This window comes from Lagenorhynchus albirostris, chromosome 11 (genome assembly GCF_949774975.1).
Source record: "Lagenorhynchus albirostris chromosome 11, mLagAlb1.1, whole genome shotgun sequence".
In the NCBI taxonomy this organism is placed as follows: domain Eukaryota; kingdom Metazoa; phylum Chordata; class Mammalia; order Artiodactyla; family Delphinidae; genus Lagenorhynchus; species Lagenorhynchus albirostris.
The window spans coordinates 40,464,572-40,479,232 of record NC_083105.1 but is presented as its reverse complement, the minus strand read 5'-3'; the positions used below and the strand labels follow the sequence as shown (position 1 = coordinate 40,479,232).

At 35.9% G+C, this 14,661-nt stretch overlaps 1 protein-coding gene across 4 annotated transcripts in view; it reads left to right on the top strand.

The window, feature by feature from the left end:
- NAV3 (neuron navigator 3) overlaps window positions 1-14,661 on the top strand; it is a 364,503-nt gene that overhangs the window by 316,883 nt on the left and 32,959 nt on the right. For 2 of the 4 annotated variants that reach the window (XM_060164530.1, XM_060164528.1), the window contains exons 24-28: window positions 6,281-6,392; window positions 12,054-12,175; window positions 13,137-13,157; window positions 13,837-14,009; window positions 14,285-14,350. In XM_060164530.1, coding sequence (XP_060020513.1) covers window positions 6,281-6,392; window positions 12,054-12,175; window positions 13,137-13,157; window positions 13,837-14,009; window positions 14,285-14,350 — 494 coding nt within the window. The remainder of the gene's footprint in view (window positions 1-6,280; window positions 6,393-12,053; window positions 12,176-13,136; window positions 13,158-13,836; window positions 14,010-14,284; window positions 14,351-14,661) is intronic. The other 2 variants (XM_060164532.1, XM_060164531.1) reach the window with 2 other exon arrangements.

Genomic DNA, 14,661 nt, shown 5'->3' with positions numbered 1-14,661 from the left:
TTCCTATGTTTTCCTCTAAGAGTTTTATAGTGTCCGGTCTTACATGTAGGTTTCTAATCCATTTTCAGTTTATTTTTGTGTATGGTGTTAGAGAGTGTTCTAATTTCATTCTTTTAAATGTAGATGTCCAGTTTTCCCAGCACCACTTATTGAAGAGACTTTCTTTTCTCCATTGTGTATCCTTGCCTCCTTTGTCATAGATTAGTTGACCATAGGTGCGTGGGTTTATCTCTGGGCTTTCTATCTTGTTCCATTGATCTGTGTTTCTGTTTTTGTGCCAGTACCATATTTTCTTGATTACTGTAGCTTTGTAGTATAGTCTGAAGTCAGGGAGTCTGATTCCTCCAGCTCCATTTTTTTCCCTCAGGACTGCTTTGGCTATTTGGGGTCTTTTGTGTTTCCATACAAATTTTAAGATTTTTTGTTCTAGTTCCGTAAAAAATGCCATTGGTGATTTCATAGGGATTGCGTTGAATCTATAGATTGCTTTGGGTAGTATAGTCATTTTCACAATATTGATTCTTCCAATCCAAGAACATGGTATATCTCTCCATCTGTTGGTATCATCTTTAATTTCTTTCATCAGTGTCTTACAGTTTTCTGCATACAGGTCTTTTGTCTCCCTAGGTAGGTTTGTTCCTAGGTATTTTATTCTTTTTGTTGCAATGGTAAATGGGAGTGTTTCCTTAATTTCTCTTTCAGATTTTTCATCATTAGTGTGTAGGAATGCAAGAGATTTCTGTGCATTAATTTTGTATCCTGCGACTTTACCAAATTCATTGATTAGCTCTAGTAGTTTTCTGGTGGCATCTTTCGGGTTCTCTATGTATAGTATCATGTCATCTGCAAACAGTGACAGTTTTACTTCTTCTTTTCCAATTTGTATTCCTTTTATTTCTTTTTCTTCTCTGATTGCCATGGCTAGGACTTCCAAAACTATGTTGAATAATAGTGGTGAGAGTGGACATCGTTGTGTTATTCCTGATCTTAGAGGAAATGCTTTCAGTTTTTCACCATTGAGAATGATGTTTGCTGTGGGTTTGTCGAATATGGCCTTTACTATGTTGAGGTAGGTTCCCTCTATGCCCACTTTCTGGAGAGTTTTTATCATAAATGGGTGTTGAATTTTGTCAAAAGCCTTTTCTGCATCTATTGAGATGATCATATGGTTTTTATTTTTCAATTTGTTAACATGGTGTATCACATTGATTGGTTTGCATATATTGAAGAATCCTTGCATCCCTGGGATAAATCCCACTTGATCATGGTGTATGAGCCTTTTAATGTGTTGTTGGATTCTGTTTGCTAATATTTTGTTGAGGATTTTTGCATCTATATTCATGAGTGATATTGGTATATAATTTTCTTTTTTTGTAGTATCTGTGTCTGGTTTTCATATCAGGGTGATGGTGGCCTCATAGAATGAATTTGGGATTGTTCCTTCCTCCACAGTATTTTGGAAGAGTTTGAGAAGGATGGGTGTTAGCTCTTTTCTAAATGTTTGATAGAATTCACCTGTGAAGCCATCTGGTCCTGGACTTTTGTTTGTTGGAAGATTTTTAATCACAGTTTCAATTTCATTATTTGTGATTGGGCTGTTCATAGTTTCTATTTCTTCCTGGTTCAGTCTTGGAAGGTTATACCTCTCTAAGAATTTGTCCATTTCTTCCAGATTCTCCATTTTATTGACATAGAGTTGTTGTAGTGTTCTCTTAGGATGCTTTGTGTTTCTGCGGTGTGTTGTAACTTCTTTTTCACTTGTAATTTTATTGATTTGAGTCCACTCCCTCTTTTTCTTGATGAGTCTGGCTAATGGATTATTAGTATTGTTTATCTTCTCAAAGAACCAGCTTTGAGTTTTATTGATCTTTGCTATTGTTTTCTCTGCTTCTATTTCATTTATTTCTGCTCTGATCTTTATGATTTCGTTCCTTCTGCTAACTTTGGGTTTTGTTTGCTCTTCTTTCTCTAGTTCCTTTAGGTGTAAGGTTAGATTGTTTACTTGAGATTTTTCTTGTTTCTTGAGGGAGGCTTGTATAGCTATAAACTTCCCTCTTAGAACTGCTTTTGTCACATCCCATAGGTTTTGGATCATCGTGTCTTCATTGTCATTTGTCTCTAGGTATTTTTTGATTTCGATTTCTTCAGTGATCTCTTGGTTATTAATAGTAACATATTGTTTAGCCTCCATGTGTTTGTGTTTTTTTACGCTTTTTTCCCTGTAATTCATTTCTAATCTCATAGTGTTGTGGTCAGAAAAGATGCTTGATATAATTTCAATTTTCTTAAACTTACTGAGGCTTGATTTTTGACCCAAGATGTGATCTATCCGGGAGAATGTTCCATGCACACTTGAGAAGAAAGTGTAATCTGCTGTTCTTGGGTGGAATGTCCTATAAATATCAATTAAATCTATCTGGTCTGTTCCATCATTTAAAGCTTCTGTTTCCTTATTTATTTTCATTTTGGATGATCTGTCCATTGGTGTAAGTGAGTTGTTAAAGTCCCCCAGTCTCACTGTGTTACTGTTGATTTCCTCTTTAACTGCTGTTAGCAGTTGCCTTATATATTGAGGTGCTCCTATGTTGGGTGCATATATATTTATAATTGTTACATCTTCTTCTTGGATTGATCCCTTGATCATTATGTAGTGTCCTTCCTTGTCTCTTGTAACATTCTTTGTTTTAAAGTCTATTTTATCTGATAGGAGTATTGCTACTCCAGCTTTCTTTTGATTTCCATTTGCATGGAATATCTTTTTCCATCCCCTCACTTTCAGTCTGTATGTGTCCCTAGGTCTGAAGTGGGTCTCTTGTAGACAGCACATATATGGGTCTTATTTTTGTATCCATTCAGCAAGCCTGTATCTTTTGGTTGGAGCATTTAATCCATTCACATTTAAGATAATTATCTATATGTATGTTCCTATTACCATTTTCTTAATCGTTTTGGGTTTAGTTTTGTAGATCCTTTTTTTCTCTTGTGTTTCCTACTTAGAGAAGTTCCTTTAGCATTTGTTATAGGGCTGCTTGGGTGGTGCTGAATTCTCTTAGCTTTTGCTTGTCTGTAAACCTTTTGATTCCTCCACCGAATCTGAATGAGGTCCTTGCCGGCTAGAGTAATCTTGGTTGTAGGTTCTTCCCTTTCATCACTTTAAGTGTATCATGCCACTCCCTTCTGGCTTGTAGAGTTTCTGCTGAGAAATCAGCTGTAACCTTTTGGGAGTTCCCTTGTATGTTATTTGTCTTTTTTCCCTTGCTGCTTTCAATAATTTTCTTTGTCTTTAATTTTTGCCAATTTGATTACTATGTGTCTCGGCATGTTTCTCCTTGGGTTTATCCTGTATGGGACTCGCTGTGCTTCCTGGACTTGGGTGGCTATTTCCTTTACCCTGTTAGGGAAGTTTTCAACTAGAAACTCTTCAGATATTTTCTCGGGTCCTTTCTCTCTCTCTTCTCCTTCTGGGACCTCTATAATGTGAATATAATGTGAATATTGTTGCATTTAATGTTGTCCCAGAGGTCTCTTAGGCTGTCTTCAGTTCTTTTCATTCTTTTTTCTTTATTTTGTTCCGCGGCAGTGAATTCCACCATTCTGTCTTCCAGGTCACTTATCCGTTCTTCTGCCTCAGTTATTCTGCTATTGATTACTTCTAGTGTATTTTTCATTTCAGTTATTGTATTATTCATCTCTGTTTGTTCTTTAATTCTTCTAGGTCTTTGTTAAACATTTCTTGCATCTTCTCAGTCTTTGCTTCCATTCTTTCTCCGAGGTCCTGGATCATCTTCACTATCATTATTCTGAATTCTTTTTCTGGAAGCTTGCCTATCTCCACTTCATTTAGTTGTTTTTCTATGGTTTTATCTTGTTCCTTCAACTGGTACATAGCCCTCTGCCTTTTCATCTTGTCTATCTTCTTGTGAATGCGGTTTTTGTTTCACAGGCTACAGGATTTTAGTTCTTCTTGCTTCTCTTAACTATCTTTTTAATGAAAGACAATTTATACTTACAAAGTTCTCTAAAAGAACTGCTAATCTGAATTTGGCTAAACTAATTATTTCATTTATTTTTTTCCCCACATTATATAACAAATATATTTCTTACTTAGTTATTCTTCTTTTGGGCTTATTGTGCCACACTGAGTAACAACTACCCTGCTAATATCTGTTGTTGTTAAAAATATACTTAAAATTTTAGAAAGTGATCATTCTTCTATTTCATTAAACACAGTTTTCTGAAAAATCAATATTACCTGAACATTTTACTTCTAATTAAAAAAAAATAGTTTTTAGAAGAGATTTCTCTAGAAAAGGGTAGAATTTTGACAGTAAAATAAGTCAGCCAACCCATAAAATTAAGCTAAGTTTTTAGACATTTGTATGAGATTTCAATATCATTTTTCCTCTTTAAACCTAAAGCCAAATGTTTTAGCAGATTTTTAATCCAAAGTACAAGCACTGTTAATTTTAAATTCAAGGACGAAAATCTGACTTTATTTAAAATTTAACATTCATCTTAGTCTATATGTTATAAAATTAACTATTTAAATTATGTGATTCACTAAGTATGCACTATAGGTATTCTTTCGTGAATAAATTCCTGGTAAAAGCAGAATGGATTTCCAATAAATATTTCATCACTTTGGAGATTTATTTTAAGTGGGAAATAGATTCAATTTTGGTACAATTATCTATTACTAGTTGGACAAGTGACAGAATATAGATAAAACTCAGAGGGACTGAGAAATTATGATGGATTGAATTTGTCATGGTATTGGCAGTTTTCACAAACCTGTTCTTTTTCCTTTATGATAAGTAAATGCAAATGAAATTGTACTCAAGTATCTGAAGATCCATCTATGAATCCAGGAGGTCGCTATTGATTTTCTATTATGAGATTCTTTGACTTATAAGCTATTAAAAGTCTGTAAGAGGGTTTGTTTTTTAAAAATACCTAACTGTCTTCTATCAGGAGTATGCCAGATACTCAGAGAAGATAGATATGTGAGATGCCAAGGAGCTAGTCCAAACTTGGATATCATTTCAGTTAGCACCACCTATCTTTTTTTTAAAAAAGTGTCTAAGGCTGGAATAGTCATTGGACATTCTCATGTATGAAGCAGTTTCCCGCAGAGGTAGTTGTCATGGTCCTGCCTTTTTTCATATATACTGGGAGACATTAAGTAGGGATAAACTGCTTACCATGGAGTGAAGAACCCAAGCCTGATTCTTTGGCTTTCTGCCGAAGAAAGAAAATGGAGAAAATGATGAATGACAAACACGTTATGGAGGAATTCTCCCCCCCCAGAGGCTGACAAAAATTCTAATTTTTAGGCTTGCTATCACTGCCAAGAAGGATACTCCTTGTATTTGTGCTCCTGATGGAAATATTGCTTCTGCTGAAACAGCACTCCAGTTCCTTGTTGTTGTGTTGGTGCTGTTATCTTATCTTCCTAATAGTGAGTCCTTTATTTCTGATAAAGATATTCATTTAAATGACTATGGGAGATCAAATTTATACACGGATTTTCGTTGAGACATAGCTTAAAATTACCCTTAATTCAATAAGAAAATAGGTGTTTTATAAAAATTTGATTTGTAAACTTTTTAAATAATTTAACTATTTTAAGGACTATACATTACATATATTTCTATTCACTTTTTTAAAATTCCTGTATTGCTTTGGCTTGGTGAAACTAGATCTTCATAGTAGGAATTTTGTTGGATGAACAGTGCCAGAATCTAAGATGACATATGGCATTTAATAGGAGTGAGTTAGGAATTAATTCTAGGTTTTGTTCTTGAATGTAAAGAATCTATTTCCTAAGGGCAAAATAAATGAGAAAATCTAAAATCACTCATTTGACAAAAACTCAGGGTTTCCAGTTAACAGTAAATGCAATATGATGTACCAATGCAATAATAGTATTTATCTATGTAATATAATCATGGGTAGTATTAATAAGTTTGGTATCTGAAATAAGCAGTGTGATATCTTGCTTTTTATGGTACTGGTCAGCTCTGGGTACCACCCTTTAAAGAAATAAAGACTGTTCAGACCACATGTATAAGAGAATAACTAAGACATTATTTTTTAATTCTCTATTGCATTTACCTTCTTACATTTACAAGTAAGAGGTTGTAAGACACAACTTGAAAGGTCAGCCACGCATCTAAATCTACCAGGACATTAGCACTACATAAAATCAAACTCATTTGATAGTGAGCTATGAATAAGAATCTTTTACTTTTAAAGCTCCTAAATTCTGTTTGTTTCACAGGAATCTGAACTGATCGAACTAAGAGAAACCATTGAAATGCTGAAGGCCCAGAACTCTGCTGCCCAGGCAGCCATTCAGGGAGCGCTCAATGGTCCAGACCACCCTCCCAAAGGTATGTTTAGAAATCTTGCCATTTTTCATCCAATCTGCTAGGAATCTATTTTTATTCATTAATTAGAGCAAAGCTGCTTTTACTCAGTCGCACTGCCTTTTATAATATATCAGCATAAGTTGCTACTAATGCAGTCAGAATCTCAGAATTTAAGAACAGGAGGCTTCAGTATCAAACTGACCTTAAGGAAATTGCTTCTATAGTCCAACACTTTTCTCTGAGGAGGTTGGTTAATGTATTCATATCTGCCTTCAAGCAAAACAAACCTGGGAAGGAGTATGGAAATCTAGATCTGTATGTAAAAATACAATAATCAATATGGTGAAGTAGTGGATACTGGGAGCAACTTGTCCTGGGTGGGGGCAATAAAAAGGTACATTTTCTGTAGACAACTTAAAAAACAGTAAGAAAATGGACTAAACATTGGTGTATTTTTAATTATTACTGTGCTTCAGTAATTGGAAGCAATGATAAAATAATCTTCTCTGCCACCACCCTACTCCTTAAATTGTCACTGAAGAAATACTCTGTGATAATGTCATGTCATTATTTTCTTTGCATAGGTTGTACTTATTCCTATTCTGACTCTTTTCAGTAGCATTCAATATGCTCAACTCTTGACCAGCTGAAAAATGTTTTCCTAAATCCTGAGTGCTCTGTCATCTCTCTTTGCATTTCCAGATGAATTTTGGGAAAGCTTGATGGAATCATTCAATGTCTTCAACAGCCAGTTACACTTCAGACCATGGGAGTGTGGTTTCTCTTTCCACTACTCCAGCAAAACTGTTCTCTCCAGCATCAATAATGACTTAGATGACTCTAAATCCAGTACAAAGTTTAAAATTCTTATTGTATTTGTTGTGCAAATAGCATTTGATGCTGATGTCCACTGCATCCTACTTGAAATATTCACTTCTTCTAATGCTCATGACATCCACATTCTTAGTTTTTCTTCTGCTCCTTTGAAATTTCTTTCAGTTTCTCTTGTAGATTCACTCGTTTGTATGCATTTGTTAAATGTTGATGTTTCTTAGAATGCAGTCCTAAACTGTCTTCCATTATGATTTTATACATTATGATTCTCTTCATCCTATCTAAAATTTTGTACGAGCTCATCTAGTACTCTACCTATAATTATTATTTGTGTTGATAACTGTCAAATATATCTCTCCAGGGCAGGCTCATCTCTTGAGTTACAGATCTGTATATCCAGCTGCCAAAGAGAAAACTCCATTAGGTTATCTTCGGATGTCTGTTTGTCACCTGAAAGTCAACATCCCCAAATTTGAACTTGTCTTCTTCCTTCTCAGACCTGCTTTGCCTTCAGTGTTCCTTTCTCAGTAAACAGCATCACCATCCTTCCACGTGGCCAGAAATCCTCCTCTTCGTACACAGTAAATCACTAAGTTCTACTGATTCCATCCATTAAATATATCTTGTTCCCTTTTCTCTGATCCTGCTATCACCATGCCTCATATCTCCCCTGAACTATGACCACAAACTCCTAAGTCTCAAGGAGCCTTCCTGCTCTTCATCTTTCACCTCCTTATGCCATTCTTCACACTGAGACCAGAGCAGTTGTGTAACAATATATATTTAAAAGGTATCCCATTGCCTTTGGTTGAAATACTAACTCCTTAACATGACATAATCTCTCTTGGCCAGCTTCGTTCATTCAACAAGTACTTACTGATATTACCATTTATGTGCTAGACACTGTTCTAGACCTTGTGTCTTGCTATTTTGTCGTGTTGTGTATTTCATATTTCAGCTATCCAGAACTTCTTTCAGTTCTTCAAAAGTTCTTTATATATTCTCTTTATTCTACTTGGAACTTTCTACCCTGTTTGTTCAGCATAAAAACTTTTTGAGATCTTGCAAGAGTTAGCCTAAACATGCCTGCTTGTGCCTAAGCTATATGAGGTCCCTCTATGATGTGTTTCTGGAAATAACTGTACTTCCCTCATCAAAATTTGCATTAAGACACTTTGGTGCCTTAATTTGTTTATGGTCTGCCTTCCCTGGTCGATGGCAGGGTGGTCTGTTTTCTTAATCCTTAATCCTGGCCGTAATGATGGCTTGCACATAAAAGGGGTTTATTCAAATTTTATAGAAAGGACTAATACAATTTTTTAAAACTTGAAATTTAACTTATAGGAAAACAGTTATATAAAGTGAGATATACTTAAATTGAAGGACAAACTAGTTCTCTAGGGGCTACTTCTGTTAAGAATTTAGCAACTTTCCATGTGGGGGAGTTAATGTATATGCTGCATGGAAAATTACTGCATATTTAAAGCTTATCTTAGAGCTATAATAAAGCAGCTTATGTTCTAAATCTTCATGTCAGTAAATAGGTCCAGAAGGGATTTAAAAAGGCTTAATCCTTTCTTTACCACAGTACAAGTCACTGAAGTAAAACTTTCTGGAAAGATTCCTTTTATCTCAGGCAACAGGTAGCTTGATATATCTACTGGAATTGAAAAATAGGAATTCCTTTGCTCAGAAATGTGGGAGGGATACCTAAAATGAACAAAACGATAACAGTTAATATTCAACTTGGCTAAGAAAGATTAAAAAAATAATTTTATAAGATTTAAAGCTAACAAAAACAAATAGTTATAAAGGGTTGAATGTATATAGAATATCCAGATTGTGTTTCTGTAGTAGTAAAACTCATATCAAGGCATATTGTAAATATTTAGAGAAGAGCATTCCAGGAGGGTCTTGAGACAGAAAAGAGATTAGTGTCTTTATGGAACTGATACAAGGAAGATAATGACCAAAGGTAAAGTAAGTAGAACCAGGTTGGAGAGATAAGTACTGACCAGATTACTGAGGAACATTTGGGCCATATTTAAGAGTTGAGGGCTTCCCTGGTGGCACAGTGGTTGAGAGTCCGCCTGCCGATGCAGGGGACATGGGTTCGTGCTCCGGTCCGGGAAGATCCCACATGCCGTGGAGCGGCTAGGCCCGTGAGCCATGGCCCCTGAGTCTGCGCAAGAGTTGAAATGTTTTCTATTCTTATTGAAATGGAAATCATTGGGAAGTCTCAGGTAAGGGAGTGATGGTGAGGTTTTTCTTTAAAAAGATTTCTCTAACTCTGGTTTGTAGAATGGTTTGAAGGTGAGTTGGACAGCTGTTCTTTCTTAGAGCAGGTAGGTGATGTTGGTGGCTTGAACTAGAACAGTGACGGTGCAGAAGGTGGGAAGTGGAAAATGAATGAATGAATAAACATATAACTGAAATAGATATTTTTAAAATAAGCTTCTCCATTCATTCAGATTGTTGATATTCATTTGGTCACCCATTCTTTACTGAGCTCTGCAATGCCACATGTACTCAGTCAAATACTTACAAACACTAGAAAAGAATTGCCAGAGAAAAGTAAAGTGCATTCCCTTCATTCCATGGTATTATGGAAATTATGCTCTTGCCAATCTTTATTGGAAATGCGGTCATAATTGAACATAACGAATACCTCCAAGGACTACTTTTGACCTACGGTTAACAAGAATTTACCTATCTTTTTAAAATTTGGGATTACTTGAAGTCAAATATAATTTATTAATTCTGGATATAATAAAAACTCTGGAATACTTTAATGCTTAATACATCTGTTTTATTTGTAAAAGTCAGTTATGAAGGGAAAAATAGAAAATACTAATCTTGTTCAGAAAAGCTTATAGCCAACTGTAGCAGAAATTTAAAACACAGATACCTACACATGTTCTTTTATTGCTTATTCATATTATTTCCATATTAGTTGATTAAGGGATACTGTGCTCCTTTATTGTTAAATCAAAACAACACACATAAATACCTTGATTTAGGTTTTGGTACTAGTAATGTTTTGGACATGCAAAAACAGTAAATGTTCTCATCATTAAAAAAAAAATACTTTTGGACCAAACTCTAGGGATTCTTAAAAACAGCTCTGTTTTTACCCTCCTGTAAAATTTTTCAACATGGTTTTTCTCTTAATGGAAAAATTAAAGTACTTATTGTTATGTATGTACATGAGATTAAGGATGGAGATATGTATATGCATATTATACACCCACACATATACTTACTTATTGTATGTTTTGAAAGTAACCAGTTACAGTTCCATTGCCATCAGCCATTTTACTGTTAAATTAGTCAACTGCAAAGCTTTGATTATATACTATTATTTCTATGGGAACTTTTTGAAAGCTATATAATAATTTCTGACATCTTTTAAGTTCCACTGAGATTTTTTTTTGCTTGGATAATATGCATTGATACCAATTATATATGACAATAGAAATGGCCTAAAAGCATATTTGACCTTAAAATAATTTTATGAATTATTAGTGTCTCCACTAACACTTAAGTTCACTGTGAGTAGAAATCATTTCAATTTTAATTTTAATGACTATAAATAAATCTTATAAGCTGATTGTATGGAGTAAGTGAGTATGTTCAAAAAGTGATTTAGGGGGCTTCCCTGGTGGCGCAGTGGTTGAGAGTCCGCCTGCCGATGCAGGGGACACGGGTTCGTGCCCCGGTCCGGAAAGATCCCACATGCCGCAGAGCGGCTGGGCCCGTGAGCCATGGCCGCTGAGCCTGCGCGTCCGGAACCTGTGCTCCGCAACAGGAGAGGCCACAACAGTGAGAAGCCCGCGTACCGCAAAAAAAAAAAAAAAAAAAAAAAGTGATTTAGTATCAAATGGTATCCTCTTCAAAATATCGTATTATCTAGAGAAGCACTCCATGCTTTTTAGGAGTATATAGAGGTGATATCACCTGGCAATTAGTACAATAGACAGTAGGATACTTCTAAGTCTCAAGTTGGCTCCACTGTTTTTCAGCTACGTGACCACAGGGAAAATTTAATAATTACACTCATTTCAGTGGTTTGCTTTAAAATTACGTACTCCCAGAGCAGAGTAGTAAAAGCTAGCTTTATTATTACCTGTTATTATTGTTACTACTATTACTCTTCCAAGTCATGGACAGGGGTTAGGGGTATGATGGAAGAATTACACTGTCTTAAGTATGATTTCTGTTTAATTCACAAATGCAGTCTACCCACATTCTCTCTTGAGGACCTTCGCCCCATTCGCTCTTTGACCTTGGTCAAGTTACCTAACTTCTTTGCGCTTCAGTTGCTCCATCTGTGGTATGAAGTGCTTAGATGACTTGCAGGGTTTGTTTTGGCTCTAACAAGGTATGATTCCATGAAATGGAAAGTTAATATATTTGGCTTCGGTAGCTTTATTCAAAGGACAAATATTAAAAACACACAATTAATTATCATGCTATTAAGAGTTTCCTTTTACTCCATGGAACAAATCATTTGGAATAAATCATTTTGGAAGTGCTGTTTGATCCAGGTATTCAGTAAAAATCACTAGCATAGCATTTCATTTTGGGACAAAACTCAGAATTCATTAAAACACCAGTGCTACAGACTTACTTGAGATTCCCATTGAATCTTAATATGGATAACCCAGTTAATTAAAGCAAATATGGTTGTACTTTATTAAGCTTATAAAACCAAAACTGCATTGAAATAATCTGTACAAAGCCATGTTGACATTTATTAGAGGACTTCCTCTCAGAAAGCCTAAAAGTCTTGTTTGTTCAGATTGCAAGTTTTTATGAGTAAACATGATACTGTCTATCTGTGGCTAGATCTCCGCATCAGAAGACAGCATTCCTCCGAAAGCGTTTCTAGTATCAACAGTGCCACGAGCCATTCCAGCATTGGCAGTGGTAACGATGCTGACTCCAAGAAGAAGAAAAAGAAAAACTGGGTAAGCCATTACCATTCATCTAATTCAGAAGCTTATTACTACGCAGTGAGTCAGGCTTTTTCCTTTTGGGCTTTAGAGATCCACAGCAGTTTACAGTGTCTCATTCAAGTGACTGACACCTCAAAGGCTACACTCATCACCAAGATTAGGGCAGCATGGTGCTGAAGAGCAAATGTTTTGGAGTTGGCACTAACTTAACTTGGATTTGAATCCCAACTTTGACACTTACTATTTGGATCTTAGGCAAGTGACCTCACCTTTTTGGGGAGCCTAAATTTTCTCATCTGGAAAAATTGGTTAATTAATACTGACTTTATAGAGATACTGTAAAGAAAAATAGGGTAACATGTGTAAATAAATGGCTCCGAGCAGGGGCTTACTGTGGAGGTAGAGATGAAGAAGAAGAAAAAGATGATGGTGATGCTGATGGTGGTGGTGCTGGTGGATGGTGGAAGTGGAGAAAAAATGGAATAAAAAAAGTAAAAGGGAAAGAAGAGACCTTGAAAGCCTCTCCACCCCTTGCATCAACAGGGTTTATAGTGTGAATGAAGTGTCACTGTATAAGAAATCAACTTTATGTATTTCTACCAAGAACATAGGATAAATATAAAAATGTACTTTAACAGAACTGTCCCTTAAGTTTGCTAGAGATAGAATTTATGATATTAAGTAATTGCTGAAAAAACTGAGGGGAAGATGCTATCACTGCAAAATGTTTAAAAACAATGAAGTAAAGGATTTCTTTTAATGCCATGCAAGAAAGGTAGATGTTACATAAGTAGAACTCTTGATGAAATCCAAAATATAACTAGCAGAGGATTTTACTGGAGTGCTTTCTGTAAAGAATGAGAGAAATAGCTTTTCTGTTTTAAAAAAATGTTTATGTAGGTAATATTTTAAAGTACTGATCAGCCTTCATTCCCTTGATTTGTAATTCCACACTCTTTCATGTTTCTGCAAGGTGAACTCTAGAGGAAGTGAGGTGAATATAAACCATGGACAATTTGGCATGCATCTATAAAAATACCCACCCTTGGCATGAATGCTATTCATTTTGGCAGGAGGCTTTTATACCTTTTAAAAACAGGTTACCTTGTATGTCTTTTCTTTGTGTCTTTTCATTTTAATCTCCAGTTTTAAAGAGAAGTAAAACTACTTTCTGAATAGCGCTGTAGGCCATACCAACTCTGGTTTCTCATAGTCCGGGAACTGAAAATTTGAATAGAAACTCACAATTAATGAAGTGTTAGGTGAATTTGATTTCATTTTGCTTTTTAAGTTTATATTGTCAGCAGGCCCTGACTTGATTGTAGCGCTAAAGCAGCCATTTAAAACAAATTGCCTTGAAGAGAGGAGCCTTCTGAACGGAGATCCCTTCAAGGTACTTCGTTTTAAATGAGTGCTCTGACAGCCATGCCCTTGACCCTGCACTGTTTAAAAGCCTTCCATGTTTGCGCTGCGCTGGATTAATACAAGAATAAAACAAAAACACAAAACACGGTATCTTTGTTTTTTAGAGATACTGTGCTGCAGCTGTTAATCCTTTGCTTATACATACTGACCCCAGGCAGTGGCTAGGATGGCACCTGCAAACTAACGGCCCAAAGCAAGATGCCCCCAGTGCAAATAGACAAGGAAGGTAATTTCTGTCCTTCTTGCAGCTGAGAAGCTCATTCAAACAAGCCTTTGGGAAGAAAAAGTCCACCAAGCCTCCATCCTCACATTCGGACATTGAAGAGCTTACTGATTCGTCCCTTCCAGCGTCCCCCAAGTTGCCCCACAATGCGGGTGACTGTGGGTCAGCCTCCATGAAGCCCTCGCAGTCTGCCTCAGCGTAAGTCGCTCCCTCTGCCGGTTGCGGAAGTATTTGTTAAAGACAACTTCAGGCCAAGCCTAGATCTGTGTTCTAAATGGAACTGCAGCACCATCTCTATACCAATTATTTTCAGATCTTCCTTAGAATAGTAGACAGCATTTGTTTCTCTTCTGCTTTCCATACATTAGAAATTGAGTGTTCTTGATCTCATTCTCCCCTTTTCTAAGTTATTATTTTCACTTCTTTTCACTTGCATTTGTCCATGTATCTGTCTAACTGTGCATTAAATGCAGGTTACCCCTTGTCTGGCCACCAAAGAAACGGCAAAATGGCCCTGTGATCTACAAGCATAGATCCCGGTAAAATGGAGTGTGATGCATGAAAACTGCAAAGATCCTGGTTCTAACCTAAGCAGTGTTCACTCTTGCTTTTTCTAAAATCACTCGCATGCATTTCAACAATGACTACCTTCTCTGTCCTCCTGTTTTGGAAGTAAAATTTGGTTTCCTCAAGCCAAACTTCAATCCTTTGTTCTTTAATTGTGTTAGATAATCTAGCATAATTTTTTATAGTATCCCACTAGTTGATGTTACAAGAAAGAATAAAACATTTAGAATGTAAAACATGTGCTCTGATAATTCTCTTTGTTCTATATACTATTTAAATGAGA